The sequence below is a fragment of the Equus quagga genome, chromosome 12, assembly GCF_021613505.1.
Source record: "Equus quagga isolate Etosha38 chromosome 12, UCLA_HA_Equagga_1.0, whole genome shotgun sequence".
NCBI classification, from domain to species: Eukaryota; Metazoa; Chordata; class Mammalia; order Perissodactyla; family Equidae; genus Equus; species Equus quagga.
Genome location: NC_060278.1, coordinates 25283964 through 25308892, shown reverse-complemented (window position 1 = coordinate 25308892; position 24929 = coordinate 25283964). Strand labels below are relative to the sequence as shown.

At 47.3% G+C, this 24929-nt stretch overlaps 1 protein-coding gene across 9 annotated transcripts in view; it reads right to left on the bottom strand.

The window, feature by feature from the left end:
- SFMBT2 (Scm like with four mbt domains 2) overlaps nucleotides 1-23902 on the bottom strand; it is a 242210-nt gene extending 218308 nt beyond the window's left edge. For 3 of the 9 annotated variants that reach the window (XM_046679939.1, XM_046679948.1, XM_046679947.1), the window contains exons 1-2: nucleotides 23279-23428; nucleotides 131-282 (exon numbers count right to left, since the gene is read on the bottom strand). In XM_046679939.1, coding sequence (XP_046535895.1) covers nucleotides 131-230 — 100 coding nt within the window. In that variant the 5' untranslated portion in view covers nucleotides 231-282; nucleotides 23279-23428. Of the gene's footprint in view, nucleotides 1-130; nucleotides 283-4728; nucleotides 4748-5136; nucleotides 5156-19652; nucleotides 19784-21762; nucleotides 21806-23122; nucleotides 23251-23278; nucleotides 23429-23773 lie in introns of those variants that run through there. The other 6 variants (XM_046679942.1, XM_046679941.1, XM_046679943.1 and 3 more) reach the window with 6 other exon arrangements.
- Between the last annotated feature and the right edge of the window lie 1027 nt (nucleotides 23903-24929).

Here is a 24929-nt window from a genome sequence, read left to right as displayed (position 1 = left end):
TGACAACAGATCCTAGAAACAGGCAAGTATGAGATCTAGAAATGTTGCCCTGTTGTTTCCTGAACATTTATCAGAAAGATATGGCTCCATAAATCAAAAGGCCAAATGGATTTTAGAAACAAAATCATACCTGAATCGAGGTCTCCGTTACCGTTCGCTGAGCTCTGATGTTTCCCCAAGGGGGAAGATGCGGGGTCTGGCATCCTGGACCCTGTCAGACTGCTCTCCATTCCTAAGGAGTAAGGATCCTCTTCGCTTAATTCATTATGCAGGAAAAATTACCTAAGGGCAACCAACAATGAAAAAAAAAATAGAGGACTTTAATTATATTCACTTATTTTTAAGCTCTCCAAAAATACCACCCTCCTATCAGAGTTCCTACCATTTCAGTATAACACGCAGGATGCCATGCAGTGCTGATACCAAAAAGTACCAGGAATAAAGACTAAACGGCACATGTTTACACAAGGTCAACAACGAAGGTCACAGCATAGCAAAACCATCAGTTTCCTAGAGGTCATTATCACCAGTAAGAGGGACATATTTTTCACCAAATAGAATCTACGTTTCAACCCCCAATCTACCTCCGTAGCAATGACCAGACGCTCTGCCACTCAGCTGTTCCCCCCTCTCTCCCTCGATGCTGTGGAGCGACAAGCCCTCCCCAGCCCCAGCATCGCCACACACAGGTAAGACGTCTGCTGTGTCCCAAGGGATGTGTTACAAAACCCAGTTAAACGATCAATGTTTGCAAATAATGTGGTCTTTGACTTCTCATATTTTTCCCCTAACAGAATGGCTATTCCACACTTGCATTCTGATATGACTGGTGGAAAAACAGGTCAAAGGACAGCCAGTTCTCGTAGAATCCTACAATTGGTTCGTTTACACCACAGCCCATGACACGTCCAGGTGTGGTTCTCCTGAGGGTCAGCCAGCCACAGCTCTGTGGTCAGACAGAGCCACGCAGGGTTTTCAAAGCTCTCATTCATTCGACATTCGCTTTTATTTCACATGTAGATAAAAGTCTAAATAGGTAAAGGAGCAAGGACAGATGAAGAAAACAAAGGCTGGGGCATCCACACCTATAAAGGGGATATTTTGACACTCACATACTGGAAAAGTTATCTTTTAAGAACCCCATCCCCTTCTTAAAGCACACACACCCCGTTTGGTTCCTGTTCCCTTCCCGGAAAATATTGTGAGGTTTTGTCAAAATTTGAGGTTCATGAAAGAACGTGTTAATCATTTCTGCAAAGGCAGGAGGAAGCCTGGATATGTCTGTTGCAAGGACTAAGAGAAGAGACTGGAAACGCACCAGGGGCGCAGCACTGGAATTTAATCAGCATGTATTTATCCACCTGCCTATACAAAATGCTCTTCCTGACACCGTGCGGAGGATGCAAAGCTATTTCTCAATCAAAGCACAAAGAAAGAAAACACCTATTTTAGAATAGGAACTATAAAAATATCTAGACTGGATCATTAAACAGTAATTTAGGCATCTTGCTACAAAGATCCAGACACGAATAAGCAAATAAAGTGACAGCCAAATACAGAGGGCAATTGCAAACACGTAGGAGATGATCTTTTATTCATTCAACAAACATTCTCTGAGCACAGGGACTTCTATTTTCTGAAGCACAAATGAGGGCCTACGGTCTGAGGCACAGAAGTCAAGATCCACGATACAAATCATTTAAATCAGGACTATTCTGGAAAATGTGAGAGCCAGCGTCACAAGGCAGGGTACTGGGTACAAATTAGTTCCTTTGGTTTGTTTAAAAATCACATAAAGGATGGGTAAACACCAGGACTAAAGACCGCCTTCCAGGTGCCCATTGTAGCACTATGGGGGGTAAACCAAGGGTCTTCATCTCAGCGTCTAGGAGGTCCCGAGAGAGAGTGGAAGAAAATAGGGTGTGTAAAGTAATGTCTTAAACCTAAATAGAAACTGGGGATTTTTTTTAATAATTAAAAAAAAATGAGGGGCTGGCCCGGTGGTCGAGTGGTTAGGTTCGCGTGCTCTGCTGCAGGCGGCCCAGTGTTTCGTTGGTTCGAATCCTGGGCGCAGACATGGCACTTCTCATCAAACCACGCTGAGGCAGCGTCCCACATGCCACGACTAGAAGGACCCACAACGAAGAATATACAACTATGTACCGGGGGACTTTGGGGACAAAAAGGAAAAAAATAAAACCTTAATAAAAAAAAAAAATGAAGTTATCTCACACCGCTAGTGAATTATTTGAGGAGCTTAGCTTCTGAAAGCTTCGCTGGAACCACCACCAAATACAAGAACCCGTTTTACAGAAACATGGGTTCTAAGAGTACTTAAAACAGAGGACCCTGGCAAACCCTGCATTTTAATATTGAGGCTGGCTAATTTTACTCCAAAAATTATTTTCTCAAAATGATGTCATCATTTTGGACATCAGTTTGCTAAAATAACCCACATGGTGGCGCGCAGAACGGCATTCTCCTAAGAGCGCTCCTTCGCAATTCCCATTACGACATGGACCCACGGATTTGCAGAGAGCCCTGTTTCTGGAGATCTCCTCCCCACGGGCTGCACACAGCCGAGCAGAGGGTGGACTTCACAGCAGGTAGCGGGACTCAGCGGTTCGTCTCCACTGCCATTGGTATACAAGGGACCATCCCTGATGCGAGCTGCAGAGAAACCACCTACTGAGGAGCAGGGAGGCCATCCAACCAAACAGCCAACACCCAACCGGCTCCCCCCGAGAAAACGGGGAGCAGTGGATAACTCAGCAAATGAAACACACACCCCGCCCACAATGACAGGAAGTGTGGCCGCGAGTAGAGATTACTCCATCACTTACACCGCAGTCCAACCCCCGCCGACTCCAGGGGCAACAAGGTGGCCTGGGCAGAGAAGGAGGAAGATGGCAGCACACTGGAAAATGGCCTTCCTGACCACCCTCCAGTGGGTGACCCATCGGGGAAATTACCAAGAACCTGGAGGGGAGAAGGGCCTGCATCCGGAGGGAAAAGATGGGAGGGGAGACACCGGAGCCTGGCAGAGACCCCATCCTAACGGAGGGAAGCACCCAGAAATCAAAACAACTTGTAAATTAAGTCGGATGTTAGTGGGTGTTAAGTGCTACAGGAAAGAAGAGACAGGTGAGGGAGGGAGGGCGACGATGACGGGGCGATGGCCAGGCAAGGCTGACAAAGGGATAGCTGAACACAGACTTGAGGCCGCGATGGCGAGGCAGGGTGGACCCCAGCCCCACGAAAAGAGAATGTTTGCCCAGTAAGGACCCGAACCTGCATTTCCCACTGCAGGCACAGTGGACGCTGCAGGATTTCATTCCAGGAAGTGACATGATCAGATTTGTTCTCGAAAAATCACTCCGGGACCCATATACCAGACAGATGCACAGACAGAGGCAAGAGTGAATGGAAAGAGGCGAGTTAGAAGAAAGCGCAGAGGCAGGTCTGAACCGAGAAGGAGAGCAGAGAGGGAGGAAACGAGGTCACCAGGCATCTGAAGGTGGAATTCACAGAAAACGTGGACAGTGAGCATCTCCCAATATTAACAAAACACAGTCTTTGCACAGCACGCGGTCAGGTTCCTGGAATAAACTACTTCACTTTCGGCAGCTAGCTCTCAGCAACGAAGGGAACCTACACAGCGCCGATGGAAACAGATAATTTGGGGAGAAAATGTATTTCATTTGAGAAGGCCAAACCGTTCCACAGAAATTTACTTTCAATGGAGTTTGGGGGGCAAATCTTACTGGTGACAATCGATCCATAAGCTTTGCAAAATAAAAACAGGATTTTAAAACGCAAACCCTTTTCCTGACTATAACATCCTAACCCCAAAAGAGGCTACTTTTAAAAGGAAGCCTATTTCCTTTTGATTCTTAAAATACACACAAGTTCAAGGCCAAAAGTAAAAGTGTCTATTCATGGAAGCAGCACTTTTTCAAAGACATGAGAAGAAGGCTCAGAAGACCGGGTTTTTAAAGGGCAACTTCTTGTTTTTTACAACATACTTTGCGACCTTGTGTAAAGTTAATCCTACTATAATCGGCTCCTCTTGTCTCCACAGTTGATGAACAACAGATTTATAGGACTAGAACTTCTTAGAAAGGTTGTCTCAGCCCAATGACAAAATCAGTGAACCTGGAGAGTGAGGGGTCGCAAGGCCTCCGTCTAGCTGTGTGACTTACACAAATTACTTAACCTCTCTGTTCCTCAAACTTCTCATGAGTTAAATAAGAAGGTTGGATGAGATGCAATCAATGGCCCTTTTCAAATCCAAAATTCTGTGAATCTACCAGGGCTTTTTCAGTATTAATTGTGTATTTTCTGCATTCAGATTACCCATTTATCTGAACCAAATTTAATACAAAAAGCATCTTCTTCTCTCAACTGTATCCTGCGTCCTGCCTCCTCCTATCATCTGGGGAGTATTCAAAGAAAAAACTATTTTAGCAATAAGCTAAGCAAGGCCTTGTTAGGAAGGAAATGGGTGTGGAAGAACACTCATTAGGTATTATTCTAAGACTAAAAAGAAATTATTGGGGGCTTATTATCTATTCTGAATTCTCTCTAGACCATCAAGGTCCAACAGAAATTTCTATACCTTCAAGGTCCAACACAGTAACACACGTGGCTACTGAGCCTGTGAAATGTAGCTAGTGTGATTGAGGATCTCAACTTTAACTTTAATTAATTTTAATTTAAAAGCCATACCTGGCTGGCAGCTGCCATATCAGACAGCACAGCTAGAACACCACATAGGTAAGCCAGAGTTTATGGTATTTGAGCTTGGAGCGTGTCCTAAATAACCATCAATTCTTGGCTCTCTTAAAAGTTTTAATTTAATCGCAGCAAGCTAGTTAAAAGAGAACACAGGAATTTTAAAACCTAAGAAACTCCAGAAGGAGACGTAACAGTTTCCCCATAATATTCTCCAAATATTTCATAGCAATTAAATTTCCCCCATAATGTTCCACAAATCTTTCACAGCAAACTTCCCAGTGTAGCAGGTTTTTATTGAATGTGCTGCATTTCTGCATCAATACAATTTCAAAAGAGAAGCAATCTTACATACCAGGTTATGTGCGTCATGCTAAGATTTTCATTTATCTATAAACTTACAATCATTCCACCTCAAAAATGTAATCAGGCACAAAATTTTCCTGTAAAGGGGAAAAAAAAAGTCCATGAACGTTCATAAATCAGTCAAGTATCAATGGCTTATATGATACTTATTAAAGGGGAAAAAGTTGGCTAAAGTTTTTACGACTCTTCAGTGATCCGATTCTACCCATTTGCCTCTAACAGACACTATAAAAAAAGAAATCTGGGCATGGAAAATAGGACATCGACCTAAATGCACCAAATCAGTCGTTTTTAATAGAACTCACGGGTAACAATATAAATACCAAAAAGAAAGCCACCTGAATGGGTGGCAGAGGAAAACCTCACATTATCCCCTAAGGACAAGTGACAAGGCTTTGTCCACCCGGGTGGCTGCAAGGTTTATTTATTTTAGCGAATGACCTGTCACCCTTTCCCTTTTTCGACAACGTTTACTTTCGTCCTTCTGGTAAAAGGTATACACACTGTCTTGTAGAAATCTGGGAAAATAAAATTATAAAGGAATAAATTAAAGTTAAAACCACTCATAATCCCAACACCCAAGGATCATCTCTTTTCTATTTCTAGTACCTCCTCTTGATAGCTTCTCTGCAGGTTGCTTTTTTTGAGTTCATCTAGAATTTAGAATTGTGATTCACTTTTCATTTAAGATTCCACAGAAAGCATCTCCCCACGTCATGAAAATTTCTTTGGAAACGTGACTTGAAACGGTTGTATAACTTTTATTAGAATAGGAATAAGGTCATGTATTTGCCACGCCCCTACTGCAGACCATGAAGTATTTTCTTTATTTTTCGCCATTATAAACAGCGTGGTGGCGATCACATTCAGCCGTAAATTTCACTGCATCTCTGATGTTTCCTTCCCGGGTAATCCTAGAAGATAGAGCGTGGGGCCAAGTGTAGGAACACGTTTGAGCCTCAGCTGACCAACTGCTAACATGCTGTCCAGCCTGCCGTCCTTGCCCTGTGACCAGCGGTGGGAGGGAGAATATGTCTAAATGCAATCTCCTCCTTGGCCATAAAGAGGGTTTCCCTTCACCTTTTTCAATTTGATATTCAAAAAATACCAGTCTCCAGCCACTGTAATTTATAACCGGCATGTGGTCCCTCTGTTCACATCCTTGCCACATTTTAACTCTGTTGGTATTTTGCATGGATTTTTAAGAGCTCTACCTTTTTTTTTTTGCAGGAGAAGATGTGCTCTAAGCTAACATCTGTTGCCAATTTTCCTCCTTTTTCTTCCTTCTTTCCTCACAAAACCCCAGTACATAGTTGTGTATAGTTCTAAGTTCTGGTTCTTCTATGTGACCCACCCCCACAGCATAGCTCCTGATAGCCGAGCGGTGTGGTTCCCCACCCGAGAACTGAACTGGGGCCACCGAAGTGGAGCACACTGACCTTTAACCGCTAGGCCATCAGGGCTGCTCAAGCTGAACACATTTTATCTTGCAAAACTTATGCAAATATTTTCCCCATTTTTCCCTGTAGAGGTCCCTTCTGATCTACAGACGGAATGCTAGCTTTTTTTTTTTACTTAGTCAAATCTATCAATTCATTTTCTCTCTTCCAAAAATCGTATTCCTAAAACGTCCTCCCCCACCTAAGAAACCAGAAGTCTAACTTCTCTGGGGTTTCAAGTTTTACACTGAACTTTTTAACACATGGGGAATTTATGCTCATGTACTTGCTGAGCTGCAGCTCTGAGCTGACGACCGCAGCCTCTCCCCCCAGTCAACAGTCCACTGGGACCCCACTGGGGTTTTATATCCTGTCTTTACCATACGTCAAATTCCTACACATACAAGGCTATGTGCACCCAACTTTCCTACAATTAGGAGAAAAGTCAGCGGAATTGGAACTATGACTCCCATTCATATATCCCTCTTGGTCCAGCAACCATTAAACTTGGGGTCATTCAAGGTAGGTTTATAAGGGAATGGCAATGATTTTGCCTGGCTTGGGATCCCAGCTTCTTAAGACATGACCACCACAAGGCATTCTACTGTGAGCAGAATCTATCTGAAAGTGCGCATAGGCAGAAGTTACTGTGCATTAGACTGTCAACCGTCTCTCCTCCACCCCGATATCCGTTTTCCCCTTTGGCTCCATGAGGAGCAACTGGCTAGCCAGAATATACTCTGCTCAGCTCCCCTTGTCATTGGACGTGGTCATGTTACTGCGTTCTGGCCAGTGGAAGGTTTGCAAAGTGAATGTGTTCAACTACAAGGTCACACCCCATAGTAGAAGGGACATGGCCCTTTGCCACTCATCCCCAAAGCCACCCAGGATCACACAGATGAAGGCCCCACGAATACTGAAGCTCAGGTCTGCTGTCAGCTCTAACTTTGGGTCCCCCTGATACACAGCCAACCCCAAATCCCAACACACACCCCCTAGGGAAACGGTGCTCTTTTTTAATAAGCTCGTAATTACAAGGCTTAGCCTGTTATTGCTGAACTCAGGATGTGCTCTAAGTTTTATCCACAGACTATCAATAATGCAAAATCAGTTCGTTTCCCGCCCCCAAAAAATCACAGTTCACACTAATGCGGACCAAGGTGCTTAAACCTCGAGGAGAATGAAGTCTGGAGGGAAATGAAAGAGGACTCAGTGCCGTGGGGAGTCCCGGCTGACCTAACTAAAGGGGCGAGGGGTCGGCATTACCTCTAACACCATCAACTATTCAGTGGTTCCCAGAATGTAAGGTCCAGCAGAACCACCCGCAAGGCTTGTCAAAACGCAGGTGCTGGGCCCCACCCCAAGAGTCTCTGATTCCGCAGATCCAGGGAGTGCCTCATTATCTGCATGTCTAACAAGCTCCCAGGGGATGCTAATTCGGCTGGTCCAGGACTACACTCAGAGAACCACTGCTTCACAAAAAGGAGATTTTTGTCTGGGTTGATCTCTATCACAGGAATAACCAGAAAACACAGTATTTCTGCAAAGTCATTTAAATGTGGGGAGAGGAGGTTGTTTTTTCTAGAAATACTTTTGCATTAAATAGTGTGCAATAAATAGTTCTGCATTATAAATAGTTTTCCTTACGGAACGCCAATTATCTCAATTCCACGCTTTACGGAGTCAAGCTTTGCCAAACCATCTGCCCAAAGTCAGGCCAGCTTGTTCTCCACAAAAGTTCAACAAGACTTACAGTGTCAAGAATTCATCACGTTGATCATTCATAGTGGAGCCATTCTCTTCATCAATCTAGGTATCTGGACAAATTATTTGTTCCAGGCCTCAGTTTTCTCAAATACCAAGAGAAGAACAAGAACGGATTTCAGCATCTCCACGAGTTCTTCTCATTAGGCCCCTCGTTCCGAGCAGATGATTATTTTCCCAGCTTTATTGAGATATTGATGATTTTTTATATTAGTTACGTTTGTAGATAATTTTAAAAGCCAGATAGTCTATAAGGCTTCTGTGTGTATCCCAAAAGACAGCAGCCACCTGCCCTTCTCCCCACTCATTTCCTGCTCCCTGGGATGATCACTTTCAACTCCTTTAGCTGACTGTCTTGGCATCCTGCTCCCTATCTCAGAATAACACCTTACTTCCTAATTTTTCGGTTTCGGTCATTATCAGGTAGCCACATGACCACCTCTCCCTCCCCTCTCTGCCCCACACCCCGGTCCTCCTAATAGATAGGATGCCACTATTATGGCCCGACGGAGACGGCACAGCGGAACCACGCAGGATGCAAGGATGGCTTTTCTCTTTCTTACACGACTTTTCCCAGGAGTTAATACCCATCTTGTTTTTTCCACATCCTTGGTTTCCTACAAACTTATCACTCATTTGAGTACAACTTTTCCATTAACTATCTAAATCTCTGCTGAATAAACTGAGATATACAGGTGTTGTATTAGTTTCTTCTGTTCTACTCTAACCTAGACGAACTCTATGCCTTGGAGCAGAGGTCAACCTGAGACCCTGCTTCCTTCTGTCTTATAAGATCGCCTCTTCTCTGCATCCCAGGTCTTTCTCACTCTTAGTTTCCTCCCTCCTTTTGATGGAGCACTTTCACCAACAGGTTCCTAAGAAAGGACTTAGGTGGAAAATGTGTAAGCTTTGCATGGTTGAAAATGTCTTTAACCAATTCTCACATTTTAACCAGTACTTCAGGTGGGTAAAAAAGTTCTAAGTTGGGAAAACATCCTCTCTCAGAAATTTGAGTGTTTCCCTCCATTGTCTTCCAGCTTCCATTGTTGAGAAGTCTGATACCAGCCTAATTACCGGAACCTTTGATGTTCTGAAATTCCACCATGACGTGCCTAATATAGCAATCTACTATGGCTTCGGGCCCTGAGACTGAAGGTTGAAATTCTTTCACGATGGAAAACTCTTCTTCAGTCCTAGGATATTTTCTTGAATTACTGCTCATTTCCTCATCGCTGTTTTCTCTGTTCTTTCATTCTAACATTCATTCAAATGTTGGACCTCTTTAATCTCAACTTTCCCTTTTAAGACTTTTCTTCTCTCTTTCCTAAGAGTAGTTATTTTTCTCTCTTTGTTAGTTTTGGTCTCCACTTTTTAGATGAGCTGCCTTCCTCAGAAGTCTGATAATACTTTGTGGTTTTTCACATTTAAGAGTGGGGAAGTTAGGGGCCGGCCCAGCGGCATAGTAGTCAGGTTCGGGCTCCACTTTGGCAGCCCAAGGTTCGCAGGTTCAGATCCTGTGCGCAGAGCTCTACACCACTCATCAAGCCATGCTGTGGCAGCATCCCACATACAAGAATTTAAGGACCTCCAACTAGGATCTACAACTCTGTGCTGGGGCTTTGAGGAGGGGCAAAAAAAAGGGAGATTGGCAACAGACGTTAGCTCGGGGCCAATCTTCCTTAAAAAAAAAACAAAAAAAAGAGTGGGGAAGTTAAAAGGCTGACTGGTGTCTCTGAGCACGCGGGTGGAGATTGATGATCTTGAGAATAACTGTCTGGAGACCTGCTGACTCATCCCGAGGAAACCCCAATGCGAGTGTCTTTAAGCCTCTTAGTTAGTCAAATTACACAGAAAAGGGTTCTCCCAGATTCCAATATATAAGGGCAAGGGGTTTCCTCCTCCTGTCGCTGGTTTAGAATGGAGCATCCCGAAAGACAGTTTCTAGCCTGCGAGTGCAGACTCCAAGAAAGAAGATCTCTCTCTTAGATCCAAAGCAATAAAGACGCGTCGAGCTCCAACTTGCGATTTCCAGTTACGAGAGTCAACAGATTTTCTTCCTTCCATGAGCTAGTGCTGACTAATATACCACTTTTCACCTTGACTTGTTCATTAGACACGATAAATGTTAAAGCACCACAGTGCAACTAGAGTTTGAAACTGAAATTATCCAAACTCAGGTGAAACAGCAAAACCTTACATTGTCATAACAAAGCTACCTTAGCATTAGCGATCATTCTCATCTCCATCCATCGAAAGGCAGGCCTCAAAGGCTGACTCCTCAGAGGGCTCCCTCTACTAAGCTTTAGTATAATAGTGATAAAAGAAACGGTGCCTTTCTTTTCAAGTTGCCCAATTATCCAGACCTTTCAAACTGATCTGTCTTAAAGTACTTCAAGAAACTCGCAATTTTACTGACTAATAACATACTCACAATTTCAAGCTTGCCACTCCTGACACGGGAGAAGGTTTGCTGTTGTCTGTTTTTTCACGACTCAGAAAAGAGAAGATTCTTGAGGCAGAAAATCAAACGCGAAGGTCTAAACCAAAAGCTTATGAAATTCCAGACGCTCTCGCTGCCCTTGGAAATCTAGCATGTCTAAATCACAGAGAGAACGGCCTCATGTCACACTCGAGGAATTGCAAGATGCGCACAGGACGACAAATCTAAGCTAAGACCTTTCAAAATATTTCAATCAAAATGGAAAATCTCAGAGGCTGGCCGAGTGGCAGAGTGGTTAAGTTCACACACTCTGTTCCGGCGGCCTGGAGTTCACAGGTTTGGATCCCGGGTGCAGACCTACACACTGCTCACCAAGCCACGCTCTGGTGGTATCCCACACACAAAACAGAGGAAGACTGGCACAGATGTTCGCTCAGGGCCAATCTTCCTTACCAAAAAAAAAAAAAAAAAGCAAAGAAAACAAAATCCCTGAAGATTTTGAAGGCTACAACACCAAAACACCAAATTTTTGACCATGAGCTGATCTCTGAAAACCACTGCCTCCATGTTCCTAAGAAGCAACAGGCCAATAACAGCCTCACATCACAAGAGTATCTGCAAGAACCATATTTGTAAATGGCTTTGAAGATGAAAAGCAGTGCTAAGCGCCAGGCGTTATGATCAACAAGAGCCTAGTCACCTGTCACCCAGATGGCTCTGCTAATAATGCCTGACTAAGCCAGGCTCCTTACAGCTCTCACCAGGCAACCCCCAGCCTTTCTAAGAAGAGACGGGCCAGGGTCGATTCCATCATCAAGTGGGCCGAACCGAATCGATTCTTGGGGACAGAAGGTTTGTGGAATTTTGCCATCCACCATATGCTCCAATTTACCTGAATTAGGACAGCAATTTACTGGCGACTTTTTAACCCGGCTTTATGGGTTTTCAGTCTAAATAGATGGCAATCTGACACAAATTGCTGCCCCAGCCTAAGAAATGCTAATTTTCTGCCATCAGATTCATACCTCGATACTAGGAAATAAGATATGTTGGAGATAAGAGGACGTCGAGGAGTAAATACAAGGGCTGGCAGCAGCCTACTGTTCCCACAACAACACACTGTGTCTTCTGAGTCATGCTCTTAACTGTCACCGCTGACCCTCCCCATGAAACGGGACGTATTATTCCAGAGGTGAACTAAACCAGCCGTTCAAATGGGCATGAGGTACAAAGTAAGGGCGTTCCACGTTACCTGCTCAAGAGAGAGAAAACCCAATCAAAGTGCAGACTAGCTGTGCACCATCTTGGAAGTTCATTTATTTATTTACTATTCACCTACAAATTATTTATGTAGTATTAACTACCTATTTTCTATAAAGAAGGATGAGGCCTTGAAATACCAACTAAATCTACCATGCAACAGGTCTCTGTGTCAAGGTAGCAATAAAGGGTTTCTTGTACCAGAAATCTACTCCCAAGCCACAAAGGTAAACACCGTCCTTGGGTTAGCGCCCAACTGACATGAAATACTTAACATCGAACAGCTTGGTGATAGGGCCTGATAAAAGAAGCAGGACTTTTTAAAACTTGTGCAGACATGGTCATCTTGGACCTGACATCTAGGACAAACCCCAAACACAGCATTTCTGTGTCACCTACAAATACTAAGAGCAATGAATTAGGGCATCGATCCACGTTTGTTAACAAAGCTAAGTAAGCTCATATTCTACAGGAGATTTGTGTCTCACGTTATACACCTGTGCATATAAGTCATTTTAGGAAAACTAGCCCATGCATTGTATACACAGTCAGGAGAACTCAAACAGTAAAGAAATCTTACAAGGGATCCTTCTGCAAACTAGACTACAATGCATAGATAACGTCTAACAATCAGTGTCTAATTTTCAGAGAGGATCCTACGGATTACTTCAAGCCAGACAGGATGCAGAGCCATGAGGCTTGAGAGATGCTGCACAGTTCAAAATGCCTAAGGACGCATCTCGTCCACAGTCAACGAAAGCATCTCTGAAGAAAGCAGTCAAAAAGGAGGCCCCGCCTGCAGAGCTCTGCGATCTACTTGGAAATTCATAATTCAACTGAAGAGCCTTTCCGGTGTTTACTTTAAGCCATAGATATATCCATAAAATTGGGCATAAATCAAATTTTATAAATTATACCATTTAAATGCATGAAGGAAGTTTCCTCTAGCCCAACTGCAAATCATTATGCAAAGTCAATAAAAACACCCTAATTTGCTTTGGTGAGTAAAGAACATGGGAATACAATGAACCCTGCAGGGGGTGGCAGAAGCCTGGGTTTATACTGTAACATAACCAACACTTAACAGAATGTGCTCTTGGCCTTTTAACCACAACAAGCAACAGTGTTCTCATCTGCAAACCACAGGGACTGTTCTAGAAGCCTCCTAAAGTCTCACCTCCTACTCAAACATTTCAGGGAATCTGGGTTTTCACCGACCTTCCTTGTTAAAACAAACTGCATATGGTAGGGAGAGAATACTACGGCAGCCACTCGAACAGGGAAAGAGACTTGAAAAAGAAAATAGTCACCAGGTCTCAGCTGGATCCCAAAAGCTTGCCTAAAAAAGGTAGGCTAGCTACTCAAAGACTTAATCTGATGAGCTGCACAAAGACACTACAGTTGACAGTAATCCTGGTAGTGTCCCCTTATCTGTGGTTTCACTTTGCAAAGTTTTAGTTACCTCCGTCTGAAAATATTAAATGGAAAGCTCCAGAAATAAACAATTCATGAGTTTTAAACTGCACACCGTTCTGAAATCGCGTGCTGTCTCGCTTTTTCCCGGCTAGGACACGAATCGTCCCTTTGTCCAGCAGATCTCCGCTGGACCCCACCTGTTCTTCACTTGTAGCTGTCTCGGTTATCAGATCGCCTGTCTCGACCGATTGCAGTGCTTGCGTTCAAGCCACCCTTATTTTACTTAACGGTCCCAAAGCACAGGAGTAGTGATGCTGGGAATTCAGAAACGCCAAAGAGAAGGCAGAGAGTGCTTCCTTTAAGTGAAAAGGTGGAAGTTCTCAACAATTAAGAAAGGAAAAAAAATTCTATGCTGAGGTTGCTAGGATCTATGGTAACTTTTATCACTATATATAATCAGAATTGTTCTATTTTATTATTATTGTAAATCTCTTCCTGTGCCTACTTTATAGATTAAACCTGATTGTAGGTATGTATGTATAGGGAAAAAACCAGTATATACAGGGGTGAGTAGTATCTGTGGTTTCAGGCATCCCCTGGGGGTCTTGAAACGTATCCCCAGGGATGAGAGCGACAGCTGTAAAAATCCTGCATTTTACAGCTAGCTGGGAAGAATAAACTATATTTTAAAGTTTTAAAGGTAATGAATGACAAGGGCTAAAACTCTAGGGTCCAAATACTCTCTGTTGCTCCACTGTGAGCCGGTCCCCCGCCCCCCAACAGAACATGGGCTGGAGAACCACGACTGTGTGTGTGATCCTCCGGGAGCTGGCTATTTCTCAGTCACACAGCTGCAGAGGATGGACCAGAGGAAAGGGGAGCAGAGGAAAACAAAAGCTACTCCACAACCATCAGCTTTGATCCAAATGCTGCGTTCAACTGTTCCCATCTCCCTACCTGAATTCAGGGACGCACAGCCTGCAGGAGTCAGCCACACCACGAGGGAGGCGCTCCAGCATCTCTGGAACTGCCCGCTTCCACAGGAACCATCGCCAGCTGCGTTATGCTTAACTTTGTTTAATTAGCACACAGGCCTTAATGCTTCCCAAAAGACTCTTGGGCCTCTTCTCACTCCCTTGCTCAGCTAGGAAAGTCCCCTCCTTGGAAATTCCTGAGTAAAACACAGATGCCCAAGGAATCTCACCTGCCACCAAATAAACATCTGAGAATTCACCCCCCCCCCCAAAAAAAGACACAAATCAAAAAACCCAGGTGATAAGTGTCTCAAACACACATCTTTCTACATACTCAGGACTTTAAAGTTCTCAATTGGGCCAAGTGGAAAATTAATGCTGAGAATTGCAAATAAGATGAAAAAGACAAAATGTGCAGGACGAGCACGATAGCACTGAGTGACCAAAACCAGGTGGATGTGGCAGGGCGAATCTTAGCAAATCAACCCAGCAGAGGAGCAAAACAGGACCAACCTACAGCCTTCAGCACAGAGCCAGAGGTTGGAGTAGAGATCCTACATCTGCTGCTTCCTCATTTACGAATAAAAGACTATGTATTCTGAAAGAATAACTATGATTAAAAGCAGATGAAGGTTAACTTAGTGAGTTACTACCAACGATGATATTAATTTATAAAACAAGTAGGCTGCCTGGAAAAATAAATTCTTGCCCTTAGGGTTTCTTAGCATCTTCGTGATCTCTGTCTTGCTGTTCACACCTGTGCAGGTGAACCATCTCCAGGTAAACCCCACCTTCCTCCCCAGGTATCAAAGTCCCAAGGCTCCTCTTTCCCACTTCTCTGCCCTTAGAAAGGCAAATCCAGTTTCCTCCCTCCAGAAATGAATGCAAACCCCACAGGAATCCAACCTAAATTCTGGCAGCGAGCTGCCTGCCATCTTCTGTTGCTCTCTCCACTCACTGCGTGGACCATTTGTCCAAGCTCTCCACAAAGCACAGGAAGCCATGCATCTCTTTCAGACAGAGTACCAACTGGAAGGCTGTTTAGCACAGTCTCTTATGAATCTCTGCCTTTTTTAATTGAAGAACTCTAACCTACACCATGCATCAATTGGCATCATTTATATCAAATGACAGATCCCCTTTTCTGTGCATGCCCAGTGGCTGTTTCTGCTTAGTACATAGACAAGATGACTAGTACGGAGCACATAATATTTTTTTTTAAAACCACCCAGAGGGAAACATCCTTTCCAATGTGGAGATGGGAAAGAAGAAAAATGACTCCACACGGCAATGTTTCCTCTACAATTGTGAAGTATGTACCTAACAAAAGAGTTGGAGAGGTCTTTTTTTTTTTCCTAACAAAAAGGAAGTGTTTTGTCACCAAGCTGTATAAGTAAACATGTCTTTTACCTTTTAAAACAGATCTGCAAAATATATTAGGACCTAGCAAGAATTCTCTCCTGCCATTCATCGCAGGAAAAATCCAAAACAGGAGGTTGAAGATGAAAGGACAGCGACTCAGCCAAGGTCACCCAAAAAGCTCTGAGCCAGAACTAGGGTTTCTGAATTCCAAAGACTGGTTCACTCGAACCAGCAGACTGTAGTTTACCTACCCCATATTTGGTGCACTTGCTAAAATAATGCCAAAAGTCAAGTTCAATGAAAATTCAGCTACTTCAATTTGCAAAACTTGACTTTTTCTCCCGTGCTTTAGAGGAAGTGAAATTATTTTCCGCTCATAGAGAGTAGAGAAACTTTGACTTGCCAGCTTCAGGCCGGAGGTCAACCTCAGCATGGGAGGAGCCTACGACCAGCTGAGCGGACCACAGCGGGCACAGGAAAGACAGGTTTACCTAGGCCTCACAGAAAGAGCAGCTTTTGGGTTTTGACCGCAGTTTCCTACAGGAGAAGAAAATAATCTAATAAAAGACCAATATCTTTAGTTGAATCTAAAAAACTGTGCTCATCAGTGGCCAACACTATTTAGAAGGCAAAATTCTAGCTCTCTACCTCAGCTTTCAATAGTGTCTTTTTGATTTCTACTCCCCACTTCTTCCAAGACTTGAGAATTTAAAAAAAAACATATTCTCACCTACATTCGTCTGGTAGCATCTTTCAGAGAAGAGGGGAGAAAGGAAACTGATGTATATGAAAAACAGTTATTTTTTAATCAAGATGAAATTTCAGAAGTTCAACACTTTCCAAATCTTTAATGGCCAATTCACCTGACAATGAACAACATTCTATCCCAACCCAAAAACGGTGACTATTTTCACTTCTACATTTAAAAACAGTGATTTAAGCTTCATGTAACAGTTCTGCTCTCCCGTGACCATCTGAAGTAAGTGCAAAAAGAAAGTGCTCTAACCTTATTGCATTTCAAATCAAATACTAAAAAAATCCTATTTGTATGATCTTGTATAGCCTTTCCAAATACAATAAATTATCAATAAAGAAAAGACAACAGCACTCACCTGTAAAGATTAAATAAGCAATGTACTTAACATTCAAGAGAGTTCAAGGATAGCATCTCACACATAGCAAATAATATACAGTAGTCACAGTTTCAAGACAACAGAAGACTACGATTGGAATCCTCGCCCTCTCTCTTGCTCTAACTTGCTAGCAAAAACAGGTAATTCCAAATCAGGTTAATTCCACAATCTTTCCATCATTAGTCCCTAGACCTATGGATCCAAAGGTCAAGTTTTTAAATAAGCATCTGTTTAAATGCTATTTAAAACAAGACTTGAGAGGAACATGCGTGCACTTGGAATTTCAGACTCTTGGCTTATAACTTAAAGCAGTGCAATTCATACTTCACTTTTGACTGAAATGGAAAAAAAAAAAACTTGCGAAATTTAGGAGAAATGATGAAAGGTACACTTTAATAACTTTTTACATCTTTTGCTGGGCCAATAAAACTTCAGAGGAAAAGAAAAAATCACAGGATGAAAATCTGTTCCATCTTCCCCGTGCCCTTCTTCCGTAGTCACGACTGCTGACATGATTGGCCCTACGCTGCAGAATTCAGCAAATGCTTCAACCACAAGCACCGTGTCTACCAAAATGTGTCACTGTTGTTTTAAAGAAAACCAAAAAGAATGAAACAGAAAAGCACATCAGATTCTTTCTCTAATCAGTGTCAAAGACAACTATCTTCTCACAAGAATAAACATCTCAGTGACAAGGAAAAAAAGTAAAACTTTCCGATTAGGGAGTGTCATCCTATTGTAACACAAGGAACTCTAACTATCAATGAACAGGGAAGTATTAGCATGTCCCAAAATTCACATCAGGCTGGCCAGATGGGAGTGCGAAGGTGGCATCTCTTCATCAGAACACTGCTGACCTGACCATGCAAAACCAGTCCTCAGGAAGGTTACTGGCTAACTTTGTATGAATCCTATAACATTCCTTGTTCTACTGCAAGCTCTAAATTGCTTATCTTCCCTTATTTAAGAATACACAGTCCTGTCTGTAAACGTCTTGTTTAGACCGACTTCAACACAGCCAACACTTATTTTAGCCAACAAGATCATTCTTCTTATGACCTGTCCCAGGAAATTTTCAGTCTTACAAAGTGAGGCAGTCCTGCCCAGGGGCCCAATGTACGGAGTGGGAATGGAAAACGGAGCCTCAGACCTGGTACCTTCACTCCCTGGGCGAAGAGGAGGCTGCAGGCATCCACATACACCATAAACATCAGCAAATAAGGTCCACCACTCGCTCTGTCTGGGATGGTGGGGTACAGAGGGCTATCTGGAATGGTCCTTTCTAGCCCTAGGAATTACTTAATTTGAGTCAGGTATTTCCTCATGGCTTGACTCAAAGCCTCGCTGACCTAGCCCAGTCCATTCCATTCCTGGGGTTATTTGTCATGCTACATATTCCTCAATCTCCTCTACGCCTCCCCTTTTCCAGAGCACGAATGAAAACACGACCCCATGTGGACCTTATATCACTTAACAATAACACTTTCCTTCTGCAGTGAACAACAACCCACCAAATGCTTTCACAGACATCGTCTCATGCCACTGTCAAGCAGGGCCAGCCGTGTTTTCGCTATACTTTGCAGACAGGAGTGGGAAAGATAAATTGCTTGCACATGTCTGCATAGATGGGTTGAAGCGCAGATATTTTTCCCCAAAAAAGAAGCACGGAGATCTCTGAGCAAGATTCCAGTCTCATGCACTTATTTTATAGAGAAGAAAACCAAGGCTAAGATGGCAGAATTGGTCCAAGGTCACATAGCTAGACACAAACATCTCTGAAACCAGAAGGCAGGCCTCCTGATTCTGTCCTCTCTCTTCCTCTGTCAGGAACCTGCTGCACAAAATAGGGTTGACAGATCCTGGATCACCACATAACTGCACAGGCTGACTTTCTCCTTCGTTGGGACAAGTCCAATTTCCCTAATTTTTTTTTGTTCTTATTTGTAGAACGGAAACAAGCAGTTGCTGCCAGGGCGATGGAGACGTAAGAAGAGTTAGAAAAACACAAAACGTGTCTCGAATGACAGACCCCAATTCCATTTTGCTTCAAGAACCTTCTAAAAGTTCTTCTTTATGTCCACTGCACTTCAGTGAACTCGGACAGTTCCGTAACACCAAGAGAGAAATATTGTCGCAATCTAGAACACTAGAACAGGAAGTAATTCAAACCCCACAGTAGATCATTTTTGCTCCAATTATTAAAAAAAAAAAAATTCTTTTATTTTGATAGCCTGACAAAACTTTTAGATTTAGGTGTAGGCCCCACCGTCTTGATTTTCATTGCATGGCCTTCTCAAATCCCAAAAGCGCTCTGTAGCAATTAAGTGGCTGACTGAATTCTTCTCTAGAGTAGGCTGCCACGGGGCAGCGGTCTACACCAGCCCAGGAACGGGTCCTGTGCACGGTAAAAACCTTGCTAGGGACTGGAGGATCTCTGATGTGCATGGGTGTGTCCCCTCCCCCCTACTTTGGGGCCGGTGGCTTGGTCCCAGCAAGGAGCTTACATAAAGAGCTGAGACGGTATTTCTCCACGGAAGGGAGGAAGCAGAGTGAGTGCAAGCCAAATGTTTCCCAGAGAGAAAGTAGCAGATCTCCTATCTCGAAGGACAGCCTGGCCAGCAATTCCTTCGGACCACCAAGGCCTCTCCCCTCCCCTCCTTTACCGGCTCAATTAGCATCCCCCCCCCCCCCCACACACACACACACCCGCCGCCTCCCCAGGAAATGGGGCCGAACGTAAGCCTGTTTTCGCGTTTTCTCCAACCTGGTGAAACAAGGATCCATTTGCTTGGTGTAGACGCGCCAATCGGTTCCCCGGGTCCCTCGGCCACGGTGCAAGGGTGGAGGCGTGAGGGAAAGTGGAGGGCAGCGGCGATGGATGCGGATTCAGGGAGGGTCTGCCCTCGTCGAAAGCGGTTTCCCACCAGCGGGCGCGGATCCGCGGCTGCGCTGCTGGAGCCGACAAGACGCGGCGCGGGGACGGTGCTCTCCGGAGCGGGGGCCGCGCGCGGGCCCGGGCGCCCCAGACCCTCCACCGCGCCGCGGGGTCCGGGGATGCAAAGAGGGGACGCCCGGGGCGGCGCGGGAGCGGGTAAGAAGTCTGGCTGCCGCACCAAAAGGGAAACGAGCCTCCGCCCGGCCAGCCCCTGGCGCCCAGCCCTTCCCGGAATCCCACCAACTCCAGAAACCCCAAGATCCCGAAAATTCCGAAAGCGAAACTGCAAGCAGGTCTCCAGAAGTTTAAGAACGGGCTCCCAGGCTTCCCGGCGTCGTCTTCAGACTCTCCACATCACAAATGCCGTCAAGGACAAGCCCCCGCGGGAGAGTGGCGATCGCTCCGCTCGCCACCCTGCGCGTCCCCGGGGCACCTCCCCCGGGTTTTTACACGTCAGGGTCCCCAGCCCCGGGCCGCTCGGGCGCCCCAATTCCCCCTTCCCCGGCTCTGGTGGTGGGGCGGTGGTCGGCGGGGCTCCTGCTGCGTCTGGGTTCCTCCCTCCTCCCGCTCCTCCCCACAAGAATGGGAAACTTGGGCCCTGCGAGAATCGTGTGGAATGTTCTTTGTAATCGGTTGTATATTCGCTTCCACGGCACAGCTCGGTGCAAAATCGCGGGTTTGGGGCGTTGGAGTGAATTGTGCGCTTGTCAGCGACGACGTCAGGAGGACGAGGGGAGGGGTTCCCGGCTGAAACTGCAGTTTACAAGCATAGAGCCATTTTAGGCTGGGTTCCACTTCAGCGAAGCCCACGGGAGAGCTGTCCCCGGGAGGACGCGCGGGAAGCGCGGACTGGAAGCGCCGGGGCCGCGCCGCGCGCTCGGCCCCGGGGGGCGAAGACGTCTTGGCCGGAGTGTCGCACAGTGCTCAGCCTCGCCGCCTAGGTAGAAGGGAAGATCTGCCACGGGGTCTCCAATCCTAGTGACGCTTCCCTCCGGCCCCCATCCACGGGACACCGCGAGGGACACGGCAGCGCGGCGTCCGTCTAAGTGGGGAGGGCGAGCTGACACTGTCGATTCCTCCTCGGGGCCCCTGCAAATGCCCAGAGACCGCCTTACTGCGGTAACTACAGAGCTGGCCAATACTAGCTTTTTAGTGCTGTGATTTAAAAACGTGTCGGCACACTTGGCAGATGCGCCATCAGGTTCACCGGCCCAGAAAAGGTCCTCCGGACCTGCCCTCGCTGGGCCCCGGCGACCGCGCACGGCAGCCGCATGGCCCCAGTCCCCTGAGTGCCTCCCGCTAGCACCGCCGCGCGACCTCCGCTCCGCAGCTGCATCCTGGCCACTGGCGACCCCTATCGGGGACCCCAGTTCCCAGCTAAGCGAGCTCGGGTTTGCTTGCTTTCCCTCGGGCTCCCCTTACAGGCTCCGACTTGGCCCCCAAGCTTCACTCCCAGACCTCCCTCCCCCCGCCCCGGATGCTGGCCTCTCCCTGGCACCTCGCCTCCCACTCAAACCCCAAGGCGACACCCCGCCCGCTCTCCCGCCCCGGCCGGAGGACGCCCTCCCAGATCCAGCCCTCTCAGAGCTGGTCCTGAGCAAGGGACACTTTCTTCCGAGAACGCTTTCCCCATCCCCCACCTTCCCCAGGGCGCAACTCTCAAAGCAACTCTTCGCCTCGACCCTGCACACTTTTCGGGCGAGGTCCGCGCGCCCTCGCCTTTCTGCCGCTGCACTTTCACCCTCCCCACGCCTCGGCCCGGGCCCCCCACCTCCCACCCCACCGCGGCGCAAAGGGTCGCAGGGGCCCGCGGGTAAGTGCAGCGTGTCCCCCGCACACACACAACCCCACAGGCGTCTGCAAGCCGATAGCACCCCATTCCGTGGACAGTTGGTCCTTTTAATAAGCACCTCCTCGCCCCACCTACTCCGGGCTTTACCCGCACAGGATCCAGCACAGAGAGCTCGCCTCACAGAAAGCCGAAATAAATCTTTCCCTCTGCCCTCATGTATTTTGCACCACGTGTCAGCAGTTTGTCACGTCAAATCGTGGCAGGGGCTGGATCCAAGACGCAGGCACACGTTCGGGGCGGATCTCTTTGACACACACACACCCCCAACTGCACACACAGGTATGCACACTGATCCCACAGGGACACACACCAGTTGTGCTGGGATGCCCTAGTCCGGGCCGGCGGCACCCTCTCCCCTCCAGGAACGGACTGGACACGCAGACTCTACCCAGGGAAAAAACTAGGGCAGCTCATTCTCTCTCTTTTTTCCCGCTTAATTCGCTAAAGCAGCTCCTGGAGTAGCCAAAGAGAGTCGAAACTAAGGGATGGCAACTCCGGTTGGGTTTTTTCCCACCTCAAAACCTTTATTTTCAGTTTTTAAAAGCCACCTTGGCCCGCCATATTGAAACTGGCAGGGTTTTCAAATACTCCTTCCCCGCAGTTACAGCGCTTCCAAGAAAACACAAGTACGGATCGAGCTCTGGACGTGTGTCGGGCCACCGCGAATCAACCACTTCCTACCCCCAAGACGCCCCCTTTGCCGGTTCAGCCCCTCCCGCCGCCCCGGGTCAAAATCCATAAATATATCTAGCAGTTCCTAGTTTGTTTTTTTTTTTTTTTTCTGGCGGATTTTAGCAACACACACACACTAAAAAATAAACTCCAAAGCCAGATCGGATTCGTAATTTTGAAAGGAGGTCATATGAGAGTAGACAACAGGAAAGCCCCAAGTGACAGGATATTACTTTAAAGCAAAAAAAAAAAAAAGAACACAAAGATCATCCATGCCGGAGCACGCTCCGAAAACTACTACTGACAATTTCATTTCAGCTGCACAGGCATATGTTTCCAAGGGGGCGATTCCGAATGTCTACACGATTTTTAAGCCCCTTGATGGTTGGTCTCCAGTCCTCATCCCACCATCTTCTCTTCCTCCCCACCCTCGCCCCCAACAAAAACACACCAAAAAAAGAAGAAAGAGACCCCAGCTAGGAGGAGACCGCGGAGCGCGGGGTAGCCAGGGCGGCTGCGTCGCTAAAATGAGCGCACAAATGAGGAAGGTGGGCGGCGGAGGGGACAGCTTGCACCCGGGAAGAAGGACACTTTGCAACTACGGAGGGACTCCCCCAAGGCCGGGCTTTTCCAAGCCGAGAGACGCGGGGGAAGGGGACAGCGGAAGCCAAAATGACAACCCGGAGCGCAGAGCGGAGTTTGAGGCTGTGCTCAAGTGCTGTCGCTTTCCCCTCCTGCCTTTCTCTTTTGCGCCTCTCCCTCAGCCCCTACTCACCCCCTCCTCCAGCCCCCCATCCTCCGGCTTGCTCGAGCTTCCCTTTTTTTTTCTGAGCTGGAAAAAAGAAGCTGGCCGGCGCACTCAACCTGCGGGCCGGAGGTCTGCTCGCGGGGCGGGCTGGGCGCGGGGACAGTGGCCGGCGCGGCGTCCTACCTGGTGAAGTTCCTCCTCCCCTCGGCGTGGACCAAGGCCCCGGGCGCCGCCGGGGGGGACAGCGGCCTCCCTCGCTCGCTCCGCCCGGCTCCCACTCGCTCTGCCTCGCTCGCTCCCCGCCCGCCGCCTCCCTCGCGCGCCCGCTCCGGTCCTCCGACTCCCACTACAGCCTCCTTCCAATATGGCATCCTCTCTGTGCGCATGCCCGGCACTCTTTTTTAAGATTATTATTTTGTGTGTGTGCAGCGAACTCCTTCAACGACCTTTTCCAGCGCTTGCAGAATGTCTTAAGCCAGTTAGCCTGCCAGGCGTTCTCGATTCCTTCCCCTGCCCCCGCTGGGACGCCCCCGCGCCTGGCACACAACCCCCCGCCAAATACACACACACACACACACACACACACACACACACACACACACAGAGGCACATTTCACACTCACACCGCCCGCTCCCCGCCCCGCTCCCCTTCCTCCTTTCCTTTAGCTCCCTACATACACAATCTGCAGAAAGTTCACATCACAGGCGTTTCCGCAAACCCATCTGCAGGGAAATCTGGAGAACTCCGCATCTCGCTGGACACTTTTATTTTCTCGGTTTGCAATCCCTCTGTCGACGAAGTGCACAAACTTGCGCTTTATCCGCCGATGGATCTTTGGGAGCTGAGAGAAATTCAATCCTCTCCGCCACCCCTGCCCCGCCCACTGCGCCCCACCCTGCACTTATATTGGGCCTTTTCTATGGAGATTCAAACCGTTCCTGGCCCCTTAGGGATGGTGGGAGGGGGGCCTCGGAGAGGTTTTCCGGGGAAACGTGCCCCAGGGGGGAGGAAATTAAGTGGAGGCTGCTCCCTCGAGCTTGCAGCTGCGGTCAGCCGGGCCTGGGCAGGACGCGGGTAACAAGGGTCACCACTCGTCTCCTGGGGCCATGCCCGGGTCTGGGCGCCCAAAGAGGGCTCCTGGCCTGGGCTGGCTATTGTAGGGCCGGAAAAGACTCCTGCCTGAGAAAAACGTGGTCCTGGGCGACTGCTGGAGTGAATGCGAGGCAGCGCAGCCCGGTGCAGGGCATGATTCCCGGCCGGCGTGTGCCGGTCCGGGGACACTCTGCCCAGAGCGTGGGGGGAGGATAAAGAGGAGCTCCCCGAGCCCAAGGCGCAAGGGCCGGGCAGAGACTGAACGAAATGTCCCCAGTGCGGAAAAGCTGGCGATGCCCGAATGGGCAAGACCTAGAACTTCCGAAGGTGGGTTCGCTGTACTGAGGAGCGAGGAGATGCTGGAATTTATTTCCCAGGGAAAAAGAGAATGGGCACATTACGTCAAGGTTTTTGCTCTGTTACACAGGGGATAAAATTCCCCAGTTCCGTGTCCATCTCTTTCCCAAGAACCCGTCTCGCCGTACCCCTCCCCAGGCCCAAGGCGTCAAGAGGACCGCACGGTCCCCAAGGCCCCTGCGCGTTGGCAGTTCCACCCATCCTCCCGCGCCCTGCCGCCCCAGCGCGTCCTCGATGACAGAGGAGCTCCAGCAAGTGAAGTCGCCGAGGAGAAATGGACGCTCCGATGGGAAGGGTACAGGGTGGGGACCCGGAGATGGAATCAGGGGAGCGGAGTCAGACCGCGCGCGGGATGGGCGGGGGTCCTGCTCAGGGGGGTTCTCT